Here is a 16,045-nt window from a genome sequence, read left to right on the forward strand (position 1 = left end):
ACACAAATGTAATCTTTTGTATGGGATTGGCAAAACAGTTGTCAGGGTCATTAGTAGGGTTGTTATACTGAGAAGTAGACTTTAAGCCTTTAAGGGCAATACTAAACTAATCAGCCATGAATCAGACAACTTGTTAAAACCAGTATTTCCTTTCCTATTAGTCTGTCTCTTTTTGTTTGATTTTAGTTTTTTGTCACTTGAGTGCTAAAGTATGTTATGGCCACTCCCCCGGATTCAGTGCCAGAGGGGCATCCTGGCCGGGCATGAGCCCCGGCCATCCGCCACATTATAAATCAAGAAAATTAACACTAGTGTTACATATTGACATGTGGCGTATCATTGTGAAACGCATATTACAAAATGTTAAACCTTTAAATGAAAATTATATTTCATAAAATTTTTAAAGGTAGTATATAAATACAGTATGGTACTGCACGTGCATGTAATTCTTTAGGCACACACTTAACTTATTTGTAAGATTGTTTCATAATTTTAAAAAAATACATGAAAATGCCACCCTAAGTTCACCCTATATAATATTTTTTTTTAACACATTAAACAGGCCACATTAATCACACAAATTAAATGATTAAATAAACATTTTAAATCTAATTGGTTCACAATAACTGTACTCTAAATCATACCTTAATAATAGTACTTGTCAATTTCATTAAGTATATTGGATTCTGTATCAATGGTGTTAGTAAACTGAAAAGATTTTTCTGGCTATATGTTGTACTGTTGGATATAAACATTGTTCATGCAGGTTTTAAGTACACCAGCACTTATTGACTTGATTGCTCCTCACTCTTCAGAGGATTGTTCATTTTAACTTAATTTTTTATTGCATTTTATAGGTATTTTGGCGCTATTCAGGACCTATGCCTCAAAACCTTTCTGAAAATGTCAAAATAATGAACTGGCTGCCACAGAATGATCTTTTAGGTATGTTGCTGTATAATATGCTTAACTAATGTGAGTTGAGTTTTTTTTTTTTTTTTTTAATCTGATTATGTAAAGAACTGATTTATTGCTATAAATTGATTTAATAAAATATTTTAATGTCAAAGTATAAACAAGAGGGGAAATTTGGCATAGAGAGGACATATGTTTTTCTGAATGTGCTACATATCTTTTTTTAAGCCTTTTTCCACTATTAAGCCCAGTTCCATATGTCATTTAGTTTCAGCTGCATCCAGTATGTTTGCTGGCTGCAGTCAGTTGCCACTGTTACCATTAGTACCCATGTGCAGGGAGACGATATTTACTGTATAAGACATTGGGTAATGGGCAGCAAATGAGTACAAAGAAAATTTGTAGACAAAGTGGAGAAAACAAAAAGAAAAATGAGAACACAAATACAGTGGGTTACCATATATGGCAAAATGATCACAAGTGCATTCACCTGGGAATGTACAGTGGTGTGAAAAACTATTTGCCCCCTTCCTGATTTCTTATTCTTTTGCATGTTTGTCACACAAAATGTTTCTGATCATCAAACACATTTAACCATTAGTCAAATATAACACAAGTAAACACAAAATGCAGTTTGTAAATGGTGGTTTTTATTATTTAGGGAGAAAAAAAATCCAAACCTACATGGCCCTGTTTGAAAAAGTAATTGCCCCCTTGTTAAAAAATAACCTAACTGTGGTGTATCACACCTGAGTTCAATTTCCGTAGCCACCCCCAGGCCTGATTACTGCCACACCTGTTTCAATCAAGAAATCACTTAAATAGGAGCTGCCTGACACAGAGAAGTAGACCAAAAGCACCTCAAAAGCTAGACATCATGCCAAGATCCAAAGAAATTCAGGAACAAATGAGAACAGAAGTAATTGAGATCTATCAGTCTGGTAAAGGTTATAAAGCCATTTGTAAAGCTTTGGGACTCCAGCGAACCACAGTGAGAGCCATTATCCACAAATGGCAAAAACATGGAACAGTGGTGAACCTTCCCAGGAGTGGCCGGCCGACCAAAATTACCCCAAGAGCGCAGAGACGACTCATCCGAGAGGTCACAAAAGACCCCAGGACAACGTCTAAAGAACTGCAGGCCTCACTTGCCTCAATTAAGGTCAGTGTTCACGACTCCACCATAAGAAAGAGACTGGGCAAAAACGGCCTGCATGGCAGATTTCCAAGACGCAAACCACTGTTAAGCAAAAAGAAAATTAGGGCTCGTCTCAATTTTGCTAAGAAACATCTCAATGATTGCCAAGACTTTTGGGAAAATACCTTGTGGACTGATGAGACAAAAGTTGAACTTTTTGGAAGGCAAATGTCCCGTTACATCTGGCGTAAAAGGAACACAGCATTTCAGAAAAAGAACATCATACCAACAGTAAAATATGGTGGTGGTAGTGTGATGGTCTGGGGTTGTTTTGCTGCTTCAGGACCTGGAAGGCTTGCTGTGATAGATGGAACCATGAATTCTACTGTCTACCAAAAAATCCTGAAGGAGAATGTCTGGCCATTTGTTCGTCAACTCAAGCTGAAGCGATCTTGGGTGCTGCAACAGGACAAAGACCCAAAACACACCAGCAAATCCACCTCTGAATGGCTGAAGAAAAACAAAATGAAGACTTTGGAGTGGCCTAGTCAAAGTCCTGACCTGAATCCAATTGAGATGCTATGGCATGACCTTAAAAAGGCGGTTCATGCTAGAAAACCCTCAAATAAAGCTGAATTACAACAATTTTGCAAAGATGAGTGGGCCAAAATTCCTCCAGAGCGCTGTCAAAGACTCATTGCAAGTTATCGCAAACGCTTGATTGCAGTTATTGCTGCTAAGGGTGGCCCAACCAGTTATTAGGTTCAGGGGGCAATTACTGTTTCACACAGGGCCATGTAGGTTTGGATTTTTTTTTCTCCCTAAATAATAAAAACCACCATTTACAAACTGCATTTTGTGTTTACTTGTGTTATATTTGACTAATGGTTAAATGTGTTTGATGATCAGAAACATTTTGTGTGACAAACATGCAAAAGAATAAGAAATCAGGAAGGGGGCAAATAGTTTTTCACACCACTGTAGTCCCATAGCACAGAGGTTAGCACTGTTGCCATTACAGCTCCAGAAGACTGGGTGTGAATCCAAATCTAATCACGGTCTATATGGATTTAACTCATCCATGTGTTTATTTTTTCCATATACTCTGGCTCCTGTTTGGTGTATATTGTAGCCTGCATAGATTCTGCAACCCTGGATTTGATGATGTGTTTGGATGGATGAAGAGAAAACAGTGATGGGCAAGCTATTCAAGGCTAAGATCTGGAGGTTCATTCCCTTGTAGACAGAACTGCATGCAGAACTGGCATACCAAAAGTAGGGTGAAGGGTGTTGAAAATGGGGATGGGATTGACTGAGAATGTTGACAGCTATGAATTACAAGCTTTGAAAATGGCTAATTATTGAGATTTTCAGAATTTTAGACCAATTCTCTAACTGTATCTGAAATTATTGTTTCAAAATGCAAGACAATGAAGAATATACATAATAAGAATTTCAGAATCAATATGATCAATTATGAGAAAACAAAACACACAACTTAAAATTTACAAATTTCTGTTTCACCACCCATTATTTATCCCCAACATATCCCCTTTCTGACCTCCTTTGTCTGCCCATCTTATCTCATTTCTCTCTTGCTCTCTGATTTACAGTTAACTGGTTTTGTCTCCACCTATCTGTATGTATAAAATAAGAGTTGTCTGTTTCTCATGCAAAACTCACGAACCCCTGGGCCATGAGTTATGATGTTGCAAAACGCAACTAATGAATTGAACATTCGGGCTACCTTGGCCATGCGGCTGCACACTAATAGGAAAAGCACAGAGCAGCATGCCACTGACTGGAAAAAGCACCATTGCTGACAGGAGAAAAACCATGGCAAGCTCTACTGACAATGTAGCAAATTTCACAGGCCAACTGATCATTTTCATTGTAACAGCCCATCATAGCTTCTGAGCAAAACAGAAAGTCTTATATGACCAAAAAATTGGAGGTGAGGGCTTCTTCTGCCATATTGTTGGGCTTCAGGCATTTTGCATTGTTATGCAACATAACTGACAAAAAAATGAGCACACGAGTGTGCAGAATGTGTGTCAGGAAAAGAGCATCGGATAGTAGTGAAGGACATTGCAGCATCCTCAGAGTGACCTGAGATGCCATATTTCCTGAGAGGTGCATTAAGCCACTTTTCTTCAAGGACCAGAGGTCCAAGTGTCACTAGCAGTTGTAATTGTGTTAATCATTTTCTCAACCTCTTCCTTTCCATTGCATTTAGAATGACTGTATTTTCTGTTTTTACTCTTCTTTTTGTTGAGATACCATTTTTACTAACATTGAAATTTGTTGCAAAAATCCTACCCATCAATTTTTTCAATTTAAATGGGATAAAAGGTCATAGCAAACTTCTCAAAGGCAATATGCCATCTGAATTGACAATGGTCCTTACTGTTTCTCCTGCTCTTCTAAAGAACTACAATTACTTATGTTTTCTTCCTGTTTCTGCTACTTCATCTTATGGCTAATACTTTCCCCTTCTACTCCATATTTTTATTTTACTAAATACATTCTCACTTATTTGGTCCTTCCCTAGCAATAGAATGTTACTACTTTGAAAGGCTATATGCTGTTTTCTTTAATGGTCGGAATTTGAATAATAATGACATACACATAGCGAAAAAAAATATTATGAGCAATTTTAACTTGAAATGTTGTATAGAAGTAACAAGGAGTCCTGTCACAGGCAAGTAATCCAGGCTACCAGGCATCTTGTCAGGACATCTCCACCTCTTGGATCAAGTTTATGGTTACATGTACAGAGTGCAGTTTTAGTGCTGCTGCCTTATAGCTCTTGACTCTTAATTACAAATATTTGCCTTTCTATTGTCTGTGAAGAGCTTCTGTACTGTCCCCATTTCATGACTTTTCTATGGGTACTCTTGTTTTTTTTTACGTTAGGTTGCTTGGTAACTCCAAATTTGAATAATATTAATGAGTTTGAATATATGCATTGCAATGGACTGATATCAACTTGAGGGCGTAATTTCTCACCTTAAACACAATTCAACTGGAGTGAACCCATAATTGGAATAATCCATCCATCCATTAACCAACCCGCTGTATCCTAACTACAGGGTTACGGGGTCTGCTGGAGCCAATCCCAGCCAACACAGGGCGCAAGGCAGGAGACAAACCCCGGGCAGGGCGCCAGCCCACCGCAGGGCGCACACACACACACACACACACACACACACACACACTAGGGACAATTTAGAATTGCCAATGCACCTAACCTGCATGTCTTTGAACTGTGGGAGGAAACCGGAGTACCCGGAGGAAACCCACGCAGACACAGGGAGAAAATGCAGGAAGCGAACCCGGGTCTCCTAACTGCGAGGCAGCAGCGTCACCATGCCGCTCTAATTGGAATAATAGCCTCTTAAAATAGGTTAGATTTGTGTGTTAAGGTTCAACAAATACTTACTTCTAATATCATTAAAACTAAGTAAGCTTATAGTTAGGAGATGAGCTAGAGCAAGTTCATACTGCTGGGTGGAAGACATATTTGCAAAAGAGAATGAGGGACACGGGAGTGTTTTATGGTGCTGGAAAGGTGGATGCGTGGGAAAGGCATCTACTATATATAGTATGTGTTGTGAGAACACTATCTTGGTATTATTGTGAGGAAAATAGGAACAGGAGATGCAAAGTGCACCAAAAATTGTGGATCTAAAAGGAAAGCAGAAATTGAAACCTGGAGGATTAAAAAAACTAAGTAAAACCAAAAATCGGAAGCTGCTCTCGGCAAGTCTCCTTGGTCTCGCGGGTCTTTTAAATGTCTTTCGAGATTATCACGTATCGTAGTCTTGGATTTGCTTTCCATTCCAGGATTTCCTTTTATATATAGAGAGACATGGTGCACAGTAACTGCCAACTTACTGATTTGTTCATTCAGAGCAGCTTGCTCCTTGCAGATATGTTCGATCTCTGCTACCAAATTAAACTTCTTGGCACAACTTATGATCCTGCTGTATATTTTGAGAACACTATCTTGGTATTATTGAGAGATGAAAAGGACCAAGAAATACAAATCGCACCAAAAATTCATAATAAAAAAGGAAAGCAGAAATTGAAATGAGGAGAACCAAAAATAATAATAATAATAATAATAATAATAATACATTTTATTTATACAAGGTGCCTTTCAGAGAACTCAAGGACACTGAACAAACAATAAATAAATAAATAAAAGACACAATTATAAGCAACTTAAAACATCAGAAAATCTAAAAATGAACACCAAACAAAACCACTATAATCAGAAGGAAAAAGAAAAAGCCATTTTAAACAGATGCGTTTTAATTTTGCATTTGAAAAATGAATATGATTTGATGTTTCAGGGGCGGCACGGTGGCGCAGTGGGTAGCGCTGCTGCCTCGCAGTTGGAAGACCTGGGGGCCTGGGTTCGCTTCCCGGCGTGGAGTTTGCATGTTCTCCCCGTGTCTGCGTGGGTTTCCTTCGGGCGCTCCGGTTTCCTCCCACAGTCCAAAGACATGTAGGTTAGGTGGATTGGCGATTCTAAATTGGCCCTAGTGTGTGCTTGGTGTGTGAGTGTGTTTGTGTGTGTCCTGCAGTGGGTTGGCACCCTGCCCGGGACTGGTTCCTGCCTTGTGCCCTGTGTTGGCTGGGATTGGCTCCAGCAGACCCCCGTGACCCTGTGTTCGGATTCAGCGGGCTGGAAAATGGATGGATGGATGTTTCCGAGCTCCGGAGGTAATGAATTCCAGAGCTTGGGAGCAGAACGGCCGAAAGCTCTGCTCCCCATGGTGGTTAGACGGGCTGGAGGGACGGTCAGATGGGTGGAGGAAGAGGATCTAAGGTTACGGGTTGGAATGGCAACATGAAGAATGTCAGACAGATATGGAGGGGTGAGGTTATGGATGGCCTTAAATGTTAATAGCAGAATCTTAAAATCAGTACGAAACTTGATCGGCAGCCAATGAAGCTGCTGCAAGACCGGAGTAATATGGTGAATAGATGAGGTTCGAGTGATGATACGTTCTGCATAATTTTGGACTAACTGAAGCTTATGAAGAGAATATAGTAACCAAAAGCAAAACAAGGAGCAAAATCGGAGACGAGGACTAAATGAGTTCAAAAACATGATACTCAGGCCTACTTGAAAAGAAGATAGCTACAATAAAACTCTTTAAGAATTTAATGTTTATTGACAGAGGGATAGTGAATGAAGTTAACTTTGCAAAATTTTTACATCTTTTCCTCTGATCTCACTAACATGACCAAAATAGCCACATGATTCCTCTTAGGAGCATCTTGTAAATAACAAAAACAATGTAAATAAAAATAATATAAATTGAATCCCCAGCCTAAAAAAAACTATGTACTGAATAAAATTATAAGTGTACTTAATCTTCATAATGTACTAGTCAGGAAACAAAAACACAGAGGTACATTGGTGTTGTTGTTTACTTCATTTACTTTTATTTTGTTGTCTTCATTTTATGTATCGCAACCTTGTGTACTTATAAGCACAATTTCTGTATATGTTTGCTTCCTTGGCATCATTCTGGGTACAAAGGAATTCTATATGAATGATAACTGATACTGCAATAGGAAAAGAGAGAAATAATGCTTCTTCTGTTATCTTTATTTCTAGGGCATCCCAAAGTTAAAGCCTTTATAACTCATGGAGGAATCCATGGAATCTTTGAAGGAATCTGCAATGGGGTTCCTTTGATAATGATGCCTCTCTTTGGGGACCAGCCAGACAATGGTGTTCGTATGTCACATCGAGGAGCTGGCATTGTTACTGACTTTTACACACTGACAGCTGAGAAATTTTTAGATGCAATTGATAAAGTTATAAATATCAAGAGGTGAGTATTTCCAAATTCTTATAGCTAAATAAAGCACTCTGAGAGTGCCTAAAGTATTCCTACTTGTGTTAGATAGGGACACACAATATTTCATATTATGTTTCATGACATCATTGTGAACAAACAGTGACCACCAGGGGTTATTACATGCTATTAGCATACCATAAGTAATTCTTATGAGCACACCTGATTAAGAGAAAGGTCCTGATGCACTGGTAGATGGCCTTCGAAGTCTCTCTGGGTTACTAAAAAGTACTGTGCAGTTTCTGACTGGGAAACCTGGAACTGTGTTGCCTGTTATGGTTTCCACACGGAAATGGAGGGAAATAATTGTCAATATTGTTGGCCATACCAATAAACACAGTTACAGAGATGTAATTGATTAAATAAGCTAAGGAAAAAGGTCAAATTAGTTCAAAGCAAAAAGAATCAAAAGGCGATGGGCACAAAGGATCAAAGAAAAAAAATATTAACCAAATGATGCATTTCAAAAAAGGACCAAAATTTAAAAAAAGGCAAAAATATAAAAATTATTTTAAATACATAAGTCAAAAAAGTAAACAAGTATAAAAAAATGCAGCCAGTCCAAATTCCAAATAAAAAAAAAATTTAAAAACTAAAGGAAAGCAAAGAACAAAATAGTGAAACACTCTCAATACCTAAACTAATAAGTATGATACATCAAGGAGCATCAGCAAATTAAACCAGGAGACTCGATGAGAGCATTGTGTCTAGTGAATCCAGCGACTTCATAGATCAGACCTTCATCATGGAAGTAATTCTGGGGTATGTTTTAGAAGAAACCCAGGTATTTGTTTTAAAGGGTTTCCTATGCATGTTGACCAATAAATATAGAATGCTGATTCAGCTTCAGTGGCATCCATCCCTTGTGTATCTTTTCAAAATAAAATGCACCTTTATTTGTTATCCTTGGATTCTTCGACATTACTTCAGGTATGAATTCAGTGGGACATTTCCACCATGAGCACTAATGCTGGCTCTCTGTCTTCTAAGATTTCTAACTTATTGTATTATCATGTAGTAAGCAAGGCTCAGTACATCCATTATGGAATGGCCTACTCTTATGCAACCTAAGCTTAGGACACACACATACAAGGACCACATATATTCACACTTCAGCACTGATTTTGGATGATGCCAGTACAGCCTTTCACTCTTGAGTTCTGTAGACAGACGGGCGTCCACTAAACAGCTGTGGCTGATGTCCCTTATTTATTGCTACTTGCCAACGTCCATTCTGGTCAATATCGGAGGTGTCTCTCCTCAGCTGCTAACCCTATGGGAAAGAAATGGCATTCTGCCTATAGTAGCTTGTGATGGAGGCTAAAATTATGCTCAGAAATTAACTGTATTAAAGGACTGCACAAAATATTGATCTTTTATTAATTGTTTCATTTTGTTGCTGTGTATTTGTAATATCTAGCATTTTGTGATAGGTTGTCTGATAGTTTTTTAGATGAGTTTGATGAATGTTTAAAAGAAAAACATGTTTCTGACAATAAGTATACAGTAAAAATATTAAGTGAAGTGTACAAAGTGTAAATAGAGGCATTGTAAGGTAAGAGTTTTTTTTTTAGCATGGCATGTTACACTAATAAGAATGGCTGTATTTTATGATGTTACAAGCCTATTAGGATTGCTGTTATTTATAAGAACTCCTTTTGAGCAGTACTTTGGTGTGTGCAGTTTGTGGTAAGGTAGCTGAAGCCTCTGCATCAATGTGGTTATAACTGATTGCACAATAGTGCTTTGATATAACCTGCAGTTCTACTGCTGCTTGATACTCTGTGATACTAGGGGGCTCCGCCCCCTGCTCGCTTCGCTCGCCAACCCCTGGTGTTGGGAAATTTCAAAGAGCGTGATGTATGAATGAGATATAGCATAGTGTGAAGGTGTAGATGACGCAGATAGGAAGCAAACAATAAAGTGTTTGGCACAGTGTAAAGGTTTATTGGAAAATTTCTTTGTAAACAACATTAGTAGTAAAGATGGTGTCTTGTCCTTGAATGAGTTTTCCTTGGCATGGAGCATTTATGACCTTAACTTTAACGTCAGATGAATGTCGAACTTGTGAGAAGGCCACATAAAGTTGTCCATGTCCAAAAACGGGCTCAGATAGGTAGATGCCAACCTTGTCCATGGTTTGTCCTTGTGATTTGTTGATGGTCATGGCAAAGGCAGGTATAATGGGGAATGGTTTCCGTTTAAGTGTAAAAGGTAATTCCAGGTCAGAACTTGTAAGGTCAATTCTAGGAATTAGAACAGTATTGTTAGCATGTGATCCTGTAAGAACTGTTGCTTGAATAACATTGTGTGTCATGGTGTAGATGACTAAACGTGTACCATTGCATAAACCCTGTTTAGTGTTAAGGTTTCTTAATAGCATGAGTATTGTTCCGTTTTTAAGGCTAAGACTGTGTTGTGGTAATCCGGCTGGGTTAATAGTGTTCAAATATTCTAAGGGGAAATTAAGATGGTCATTGTCGTCATCAGTCAACTTTGTCAGAGCTTAGAAAGAGGTGTGCCTCTCCAGGAAGTAATGAAATGACCTGGTTATTAATGTGATCAACAGTAATATTTTTTGGACATAATATAATTCGTTGTGTTAAAAGGGGTATTTGGTCTAATGAGACCGCTGTTCCAAATATCTCCGTAAGTAAGTCGTCGCAGATAAAGGGTTGAGGAATTGTAATAATATCTGGGTGAAGTACATCTGTATTGGTGAGTGTACCATCTCCAAGTTGTAATAACCAATTGTTATATTCGGGATCTGGACATCGCATGTTTTGTACTAACTGTATCTTTTGAAAGCAATGCCAATTGTCTGCGTAACATTTTTTGTTCCGTGGTTTTAGAAGCGCGTTGTAGGCGCCGACGTTTATTTTTTTTTTTGATGCGGGTTCGTGTTTGTGGTCCCGTTACTCGAGCCGTCTTGTTCTGTACCCGTGATCGTGAATTCATGACTTGTTTGATCTTTATCGTTAGGAATATGGATAAGTAATAAGGAGGATCGCACTCACTGTTAATATGCGGACTGTTCGTTTCTTCGTATTATCACCAATCAGGTCTCGCGCCTGTATATGTATTGTAGTCTGGTCTCTTGTTGTTTATGTATGACGTCGTCGGCGTATTTTAAGGTGGACTGAACAATAGCTGAGTGCATGGCATGTGGAGCAATAGCTAAGCACTGTCTAAAATCTCCTCCTAATAAAAGTACCTTTCCTCCAAAGGGAATATTATTATTCATCAACGTTTGTAGAAGTTTATCAATGGTGTTGAGTAAGTGAGTGGATGCCATTGTACATTCATCTATAATTAATAGTGTGGCAAGACGGATGTCACGTGCATTGTTACTGTTAATTTTCATAGTGGATACCGATGTTTCTGTGATTTGGACCGGTATTTTGAATAAGGAGTGACATGTGTTTTTGGAGCCGAGACATTTTTTCTTCCGCGGTTTCAGAAGCGCGTTGTAGGTGCCGATGTGATTTGTGCATATTTGCGTTCTTGATTTGTTTCAGGGTGCACTGTTCCAATGTGATGTAATATTTGTCCACATACGCGAAAGCAGTATGGGCCATTGCCTTTTGGTGGCCTGATATTTACTCCGGTAGATGCAAAACAAATGAACTATTGTAGGATCTAAGCTTCTGTAGATATGCAGGATATGAATGTAAAGGAGGCAGTCTAATTTGACCCTTTTGACAACAACGTGTAAATTCATTACTTGTATTGCCAGTTGTTTCTTCAGGGAAGTTAAGTGAATGACAATGATTGCAAATGACATTCATTAATCCCAATGAATTTTCATGAATAGTGGACTTATTATTGAACGCGTTGTCAGCTAACTGGCGCAATCATTTAGCAGGTGTCTGTCGTTGATGTCCTTGACATGTATCTTTTGCTTGTGCCATTTGAGAGGCGCGTCGTTGTATGTGCAGGATTTGGGACGTGCTATTCTGGAGCTGTAATCGATTTGCCTGTGCTGTGTGAGAAGCCCGTTGCAGTTCACGGCGTTCATTGTTTGTATTGAGCCTTGCCCATTTTTGTATGTCAGTTAGTCGAGCTTTCTCTTTTTGGAGCCTTGCCTGCTTGTTTTCCGGCATTTCAGATGCGCGTTGTAGACGTCTGCGTTTATTTATTTTGTCCCTTCGCTGCCGTTTTTGTATCTGTGAGACTCGAGGTGTTTCGTTTTGAACCCTTGCCTGTTTCGATGCAGCACTTTGAGACGCGCGCTGCATGCGTCTACGTTCATTGTGTCTGTCCATCTGCGCTCGTTTCTGTAACTGTGTTATTTGAGCTTTGCGTTTTTGGAGCCGAGACATTTTTTCTTCCGGGGTTTCAGAAGCGCGTTGTAGGCGCCGACGTGTATTGTTTTTTTTCATGCGGGTTCGTGTGTTTGGTCCCGTCACTCGAGCCGTATCATTTTGTACCCGTGATCGTGAATTCATGACTTGTTTGTTTTTCAGCGTTAGAAATATGGATAAGTAATAAGGAGGATCGCACTCACTGTTAATATGGAGCCTTTTCTGTGGTTGAACGGTTAATAGTGCATCAGTGTAATGAGATCGACCTATGCTGCATAATTTGAACGTGTTCAGATGACGTATGTTTAATACGGACGGTTCGTTTAGTAATGGGGCTTTGTGTCTCATTTCTTATTTATGTTAGTGTGGTCGTGGGTCTGAATCCTCCTTTTTGTGTATGTTTCGTGTGCTATGTCCGTAGTCTGTCCCGTTTCGTGTCCAATGGGTTTGTGTGGCGCTCGCGTCTGACTTCTTTTTTTTTGTGTGCTAGGGGTGCGTTGCCTCACTTTTTTTTATCTCTGTTAGTGGAGGGGGTGTTTGTGTGTGGTGGGTCTGAATCCTCTTTTTTGTGTGCGTACCGTTTCGTGTGCTATGTGGCGCTTGCGTCTGACTCCTTTCTTTTTGGTGTTCTAGGGGCGCGTCGCCTCATTTCTTATTTCAGTTACTGGAGGGGGGCTTTGTGTGTCGTGGGTCTCAATCCTCTTCTTTGTGTGTGTTCCGTTTTGTGTGTCATGGGCTTCGTGCGGCGCTGTGTGCGGCGCCGGCGTGTGACTCCTTTTTTGTGTGTGCTATGGGCGCGGCGCCTCATTTCTTATTTTACGTTGCTTTCCATCTGGTTTCCGTTGCTTGGAGGGGGGGGGTTTTGTGGGGGCGCCTGCGCAGTACGTCTTTTGCGTCCACGGCCCATGGCCGGATGTCCCTGCGTCCATCCGGTTTACCATTCTAGTTTGGTAATATGGATCAGAAGCATGGATTTAGTTGTACAGTTAGAAATTATGAACCTCTGGAATAGAACAAGTTTTAAAAGCATAGGCAGCCTCGGGGAATCTAGGTGGCAGAGATGAATAGATAAGCAAATTAGTTCAGGTCAGGGATGAAGTGGAGGCTGAGTCATAGCATAGGGCTGCACTGAAAAACTGACTACACCCTTACTTTTCGTCCGCATCTGTAATTGTTCCTGGGAGCTGTGGATTGCCACAGCTGATCCACGTCCCCGTAATATATAGAAGCACGAGGCAGCTAGCAGGAACAGATGAGAAAAAAAAGGTAAAAGAAACAGGTTGCAGGAAGCAGTGAGGAGAAAGCCTGAGTGTGAGAGAGAGAGAGAGAGGGAGCGAGCGAGCGCAGGCTCGCAGGCAGCTGGACAGTTGAGCCCTAGAGAGGTGTTTGGCTGACACCTAGGGCAGTCGTTTGTGGTCGCTCCCGCTGAGCATTCGCTGTGGAAGACAGCGGGAGTCGGGAGGCTTGGGTGATGGATTCCCCAACGTGAGCGTCCTGGCAGTTGGGGAAAAACCTAAGTCTAAGTCTGGAGGGAGCGCAACCGAAGCCAGAGATCGGGAAGCCTCCAGATCAGGAACGGAAAGAAGGTCAGCTGCAGGTAGGGTGACTCTTCTGTTGCGAAGCCCGATGGGAGAAGCAGGGGAGTCGCTAGGTAAAAGAAGACACCAGGCTTTGTGTTTCTAAAGGACTGCTTCATGCCATTGTTTTAACCTTGTTTTAAAGGAATTCATTTATTTTTTGTTTTAACCTCCACTTCACTTCTATTTTAATGGATTATTTATTTATGAGAAATTGATGCACTGCACTTTATTTGGACACTTTGTTTTTGGATTGTTTTGTTGGTGTTTTAATAAAAGCACTTTTGCACTTTTACATCATTCCCTTGCTCCATTTGTTGTGCCTCACTGCCGAGCTCATCGGTGACATTACCGACGGTGTCGGGTTCAAGGGCTCCCTAAAGCTAGATGGGAGCATGGAGCAGAACCCACATTGTCACAGAGTTTCAAGGACCAGTGGCTGGCTGAAATCCAGGGCTAATACACCATGCTGTGTCTCTGCTAACAGATCCACAGAATGGCCATGCTGCAGAAGAGACCACCCTGGACCACAGATCAATCAACATGCTAAGACAGAGACCCACCTGGTAGTCTAAGCAAGCAAGGTGAATTGCTTATTATCCAGGGTGTATTTATCGTGATCTGGGGAATTTCTCTAAACAAAATCCCATAATAAGGCCTCTAAAGCAGCTGGAGAACAAGCCCTCAAAATGGGTAACTTTCCTAATATACTTCCTCAAAACTGTTGCAAAAAGCCTCACAACAAAAAGGGTAACCAGGAAGAACAAATATAGAATCTTTATATAATAAATTACTTATTTTGTAAAAAATATAAAATGCTCAGAGGAGCCCAAAAACACAGAAGGAGTTGCCTTAAAATAGACAATCCAGTGGCAACCAAGTTCCAATACACAAATCCAAACAGAGGTGAAAAAAAGAGAAAAGAAGTTAAAATGTAGTAATTCAACAAAGCACAGAGCAATAATCAAAGAGGATTCACCAACACCTAACACATACAACATGCTGCAAGAAACTTTGTGTTATCTGAGTCTTTATAGGGATGAGTGCAGTCCTTTGCAGTCCTTTGAAACAGATGGACAGGTGCCCCCATTCTGAGAATCACCCACAAAATACAAGGAACATGATAAAGCAAGCATGGACGCACAGAACCTAAAAATACGCAAAAGTAATAAAAACACAATGATACCATTAATAAACATAAAAAACTATATTCCATCCATCCATCAGCCAACCCGGTATATCCTAACTACAGGGTCACGGGGGTCTGCTGGAGCCAATCCCAGCCAACACAGGGCTGGGAAACAAACCCCGGGCAGGGCGCCAGCCCACCGCAAGGCGCATACACACACACACACACACCAAGCACACACTAGGGACAATTTAGAATCGCCAATGCACCTAACCTGCATGTCTTTGGACAGTGGGAGGAAACCGGAGTACCTGGAAGAAACCCACGCAAACTCTGGGAGAACATGCAAACTCCACGCAGGGAGGACAAGGAAGTGAACCCGGGTCTCCTAACTGCAAGGCAGCAGCGCTACCCACTGCACCATTGTGCCGCCCAAAAACAATATTAACATAAAGACATCAAACATAAACTAAAAAAAAGACATAAAAAGGGAATTTGAACACAAGCCAAGAGAGGAATCCTGACTGAAACATAACAGTATTGGTATTATTTGAAAAAACTCATTTTTTTTACTGCCTGAAAAAGACAAAAGATTTTTGAGAAGTACCAGAAGAGAAAATGGCACCAGAGATACACAAGGATCAATCAAAAGCCAATCCTATCTTTCATCAAAACAAAAAGGGCAAAACTGAAATAGTCATCAAAAGTAAGAGGTCATCTTAAGCTAGAAAATGCTAAGAAACGATAGTTTCAAAGTTCACAGGTTTTTATGTTTGATGAATGGTTCGCTGTGGTAAAGCAAAATGCTGACATACTAATGCATATGTGGTGCTTTTATATTCAGGCGTCAGAATGTGATGACACGATACATTTTAAAAGTCTCACATACCATCTTCTGTGCTGTCTTTTTTTGTACCTTCACAACTGCATCCGAATGTACAGCAGCGTATTTGAGCCACAAAAAAAAAAAGTTAGGGACACAATGAAAAGGTCTATTTGTGATTAAAGTGGAAATTTCAGCTTAAATCTAGAAATGTCCACTTTAATCCTGTAGTTTATTTTATCATTGAAGTAGACTGTTGTAAACGTCATCTTAAAACCAA

General features: G+C 40.1%; 1 protein-coding gene across 1 annotated transcript in view; it reads left to right on the forward strand.

Moving 5' to 3' along the window:
* The window catches only part of LOC114656165 (UDP-glucuronosyltransferase 1A1-like), a 47,823-nt gene that overhangs the window by 22,583 nt on the left and 9,195 nt on the right, over nucleotides 1–16,045 (forward strand). The window contains exons 3-4 of the mRNA XM_028807597.2: nucleotides 858–945; nucleotides 7,689–7,908. Coding sequence (XP_028663430.1) covers nucleotides 858–945; nucleotides 7,689–7,908 — 308 coding nt within the window. The remainder of the gene's footprint in view (nucleotides 1–857; nucleotides 946–7,688; nucleotides 7,909–16,045) is intronic.

This window comes from Erpetoichthys calabaricus, chromosome 8 (genome assembly GCF_900747795.2).
Source record: "Erpetoichthys calabaricus chromosome 8, fErpCal1.3, whole genome shotgun sequence".
Lineage (NCBI taxonomy): Eukaryota > Metazoa > Chordata > Cladistia > Polypteriformes > Polypteridae > Erpetoichthys > Erpetoichthys calabaricus.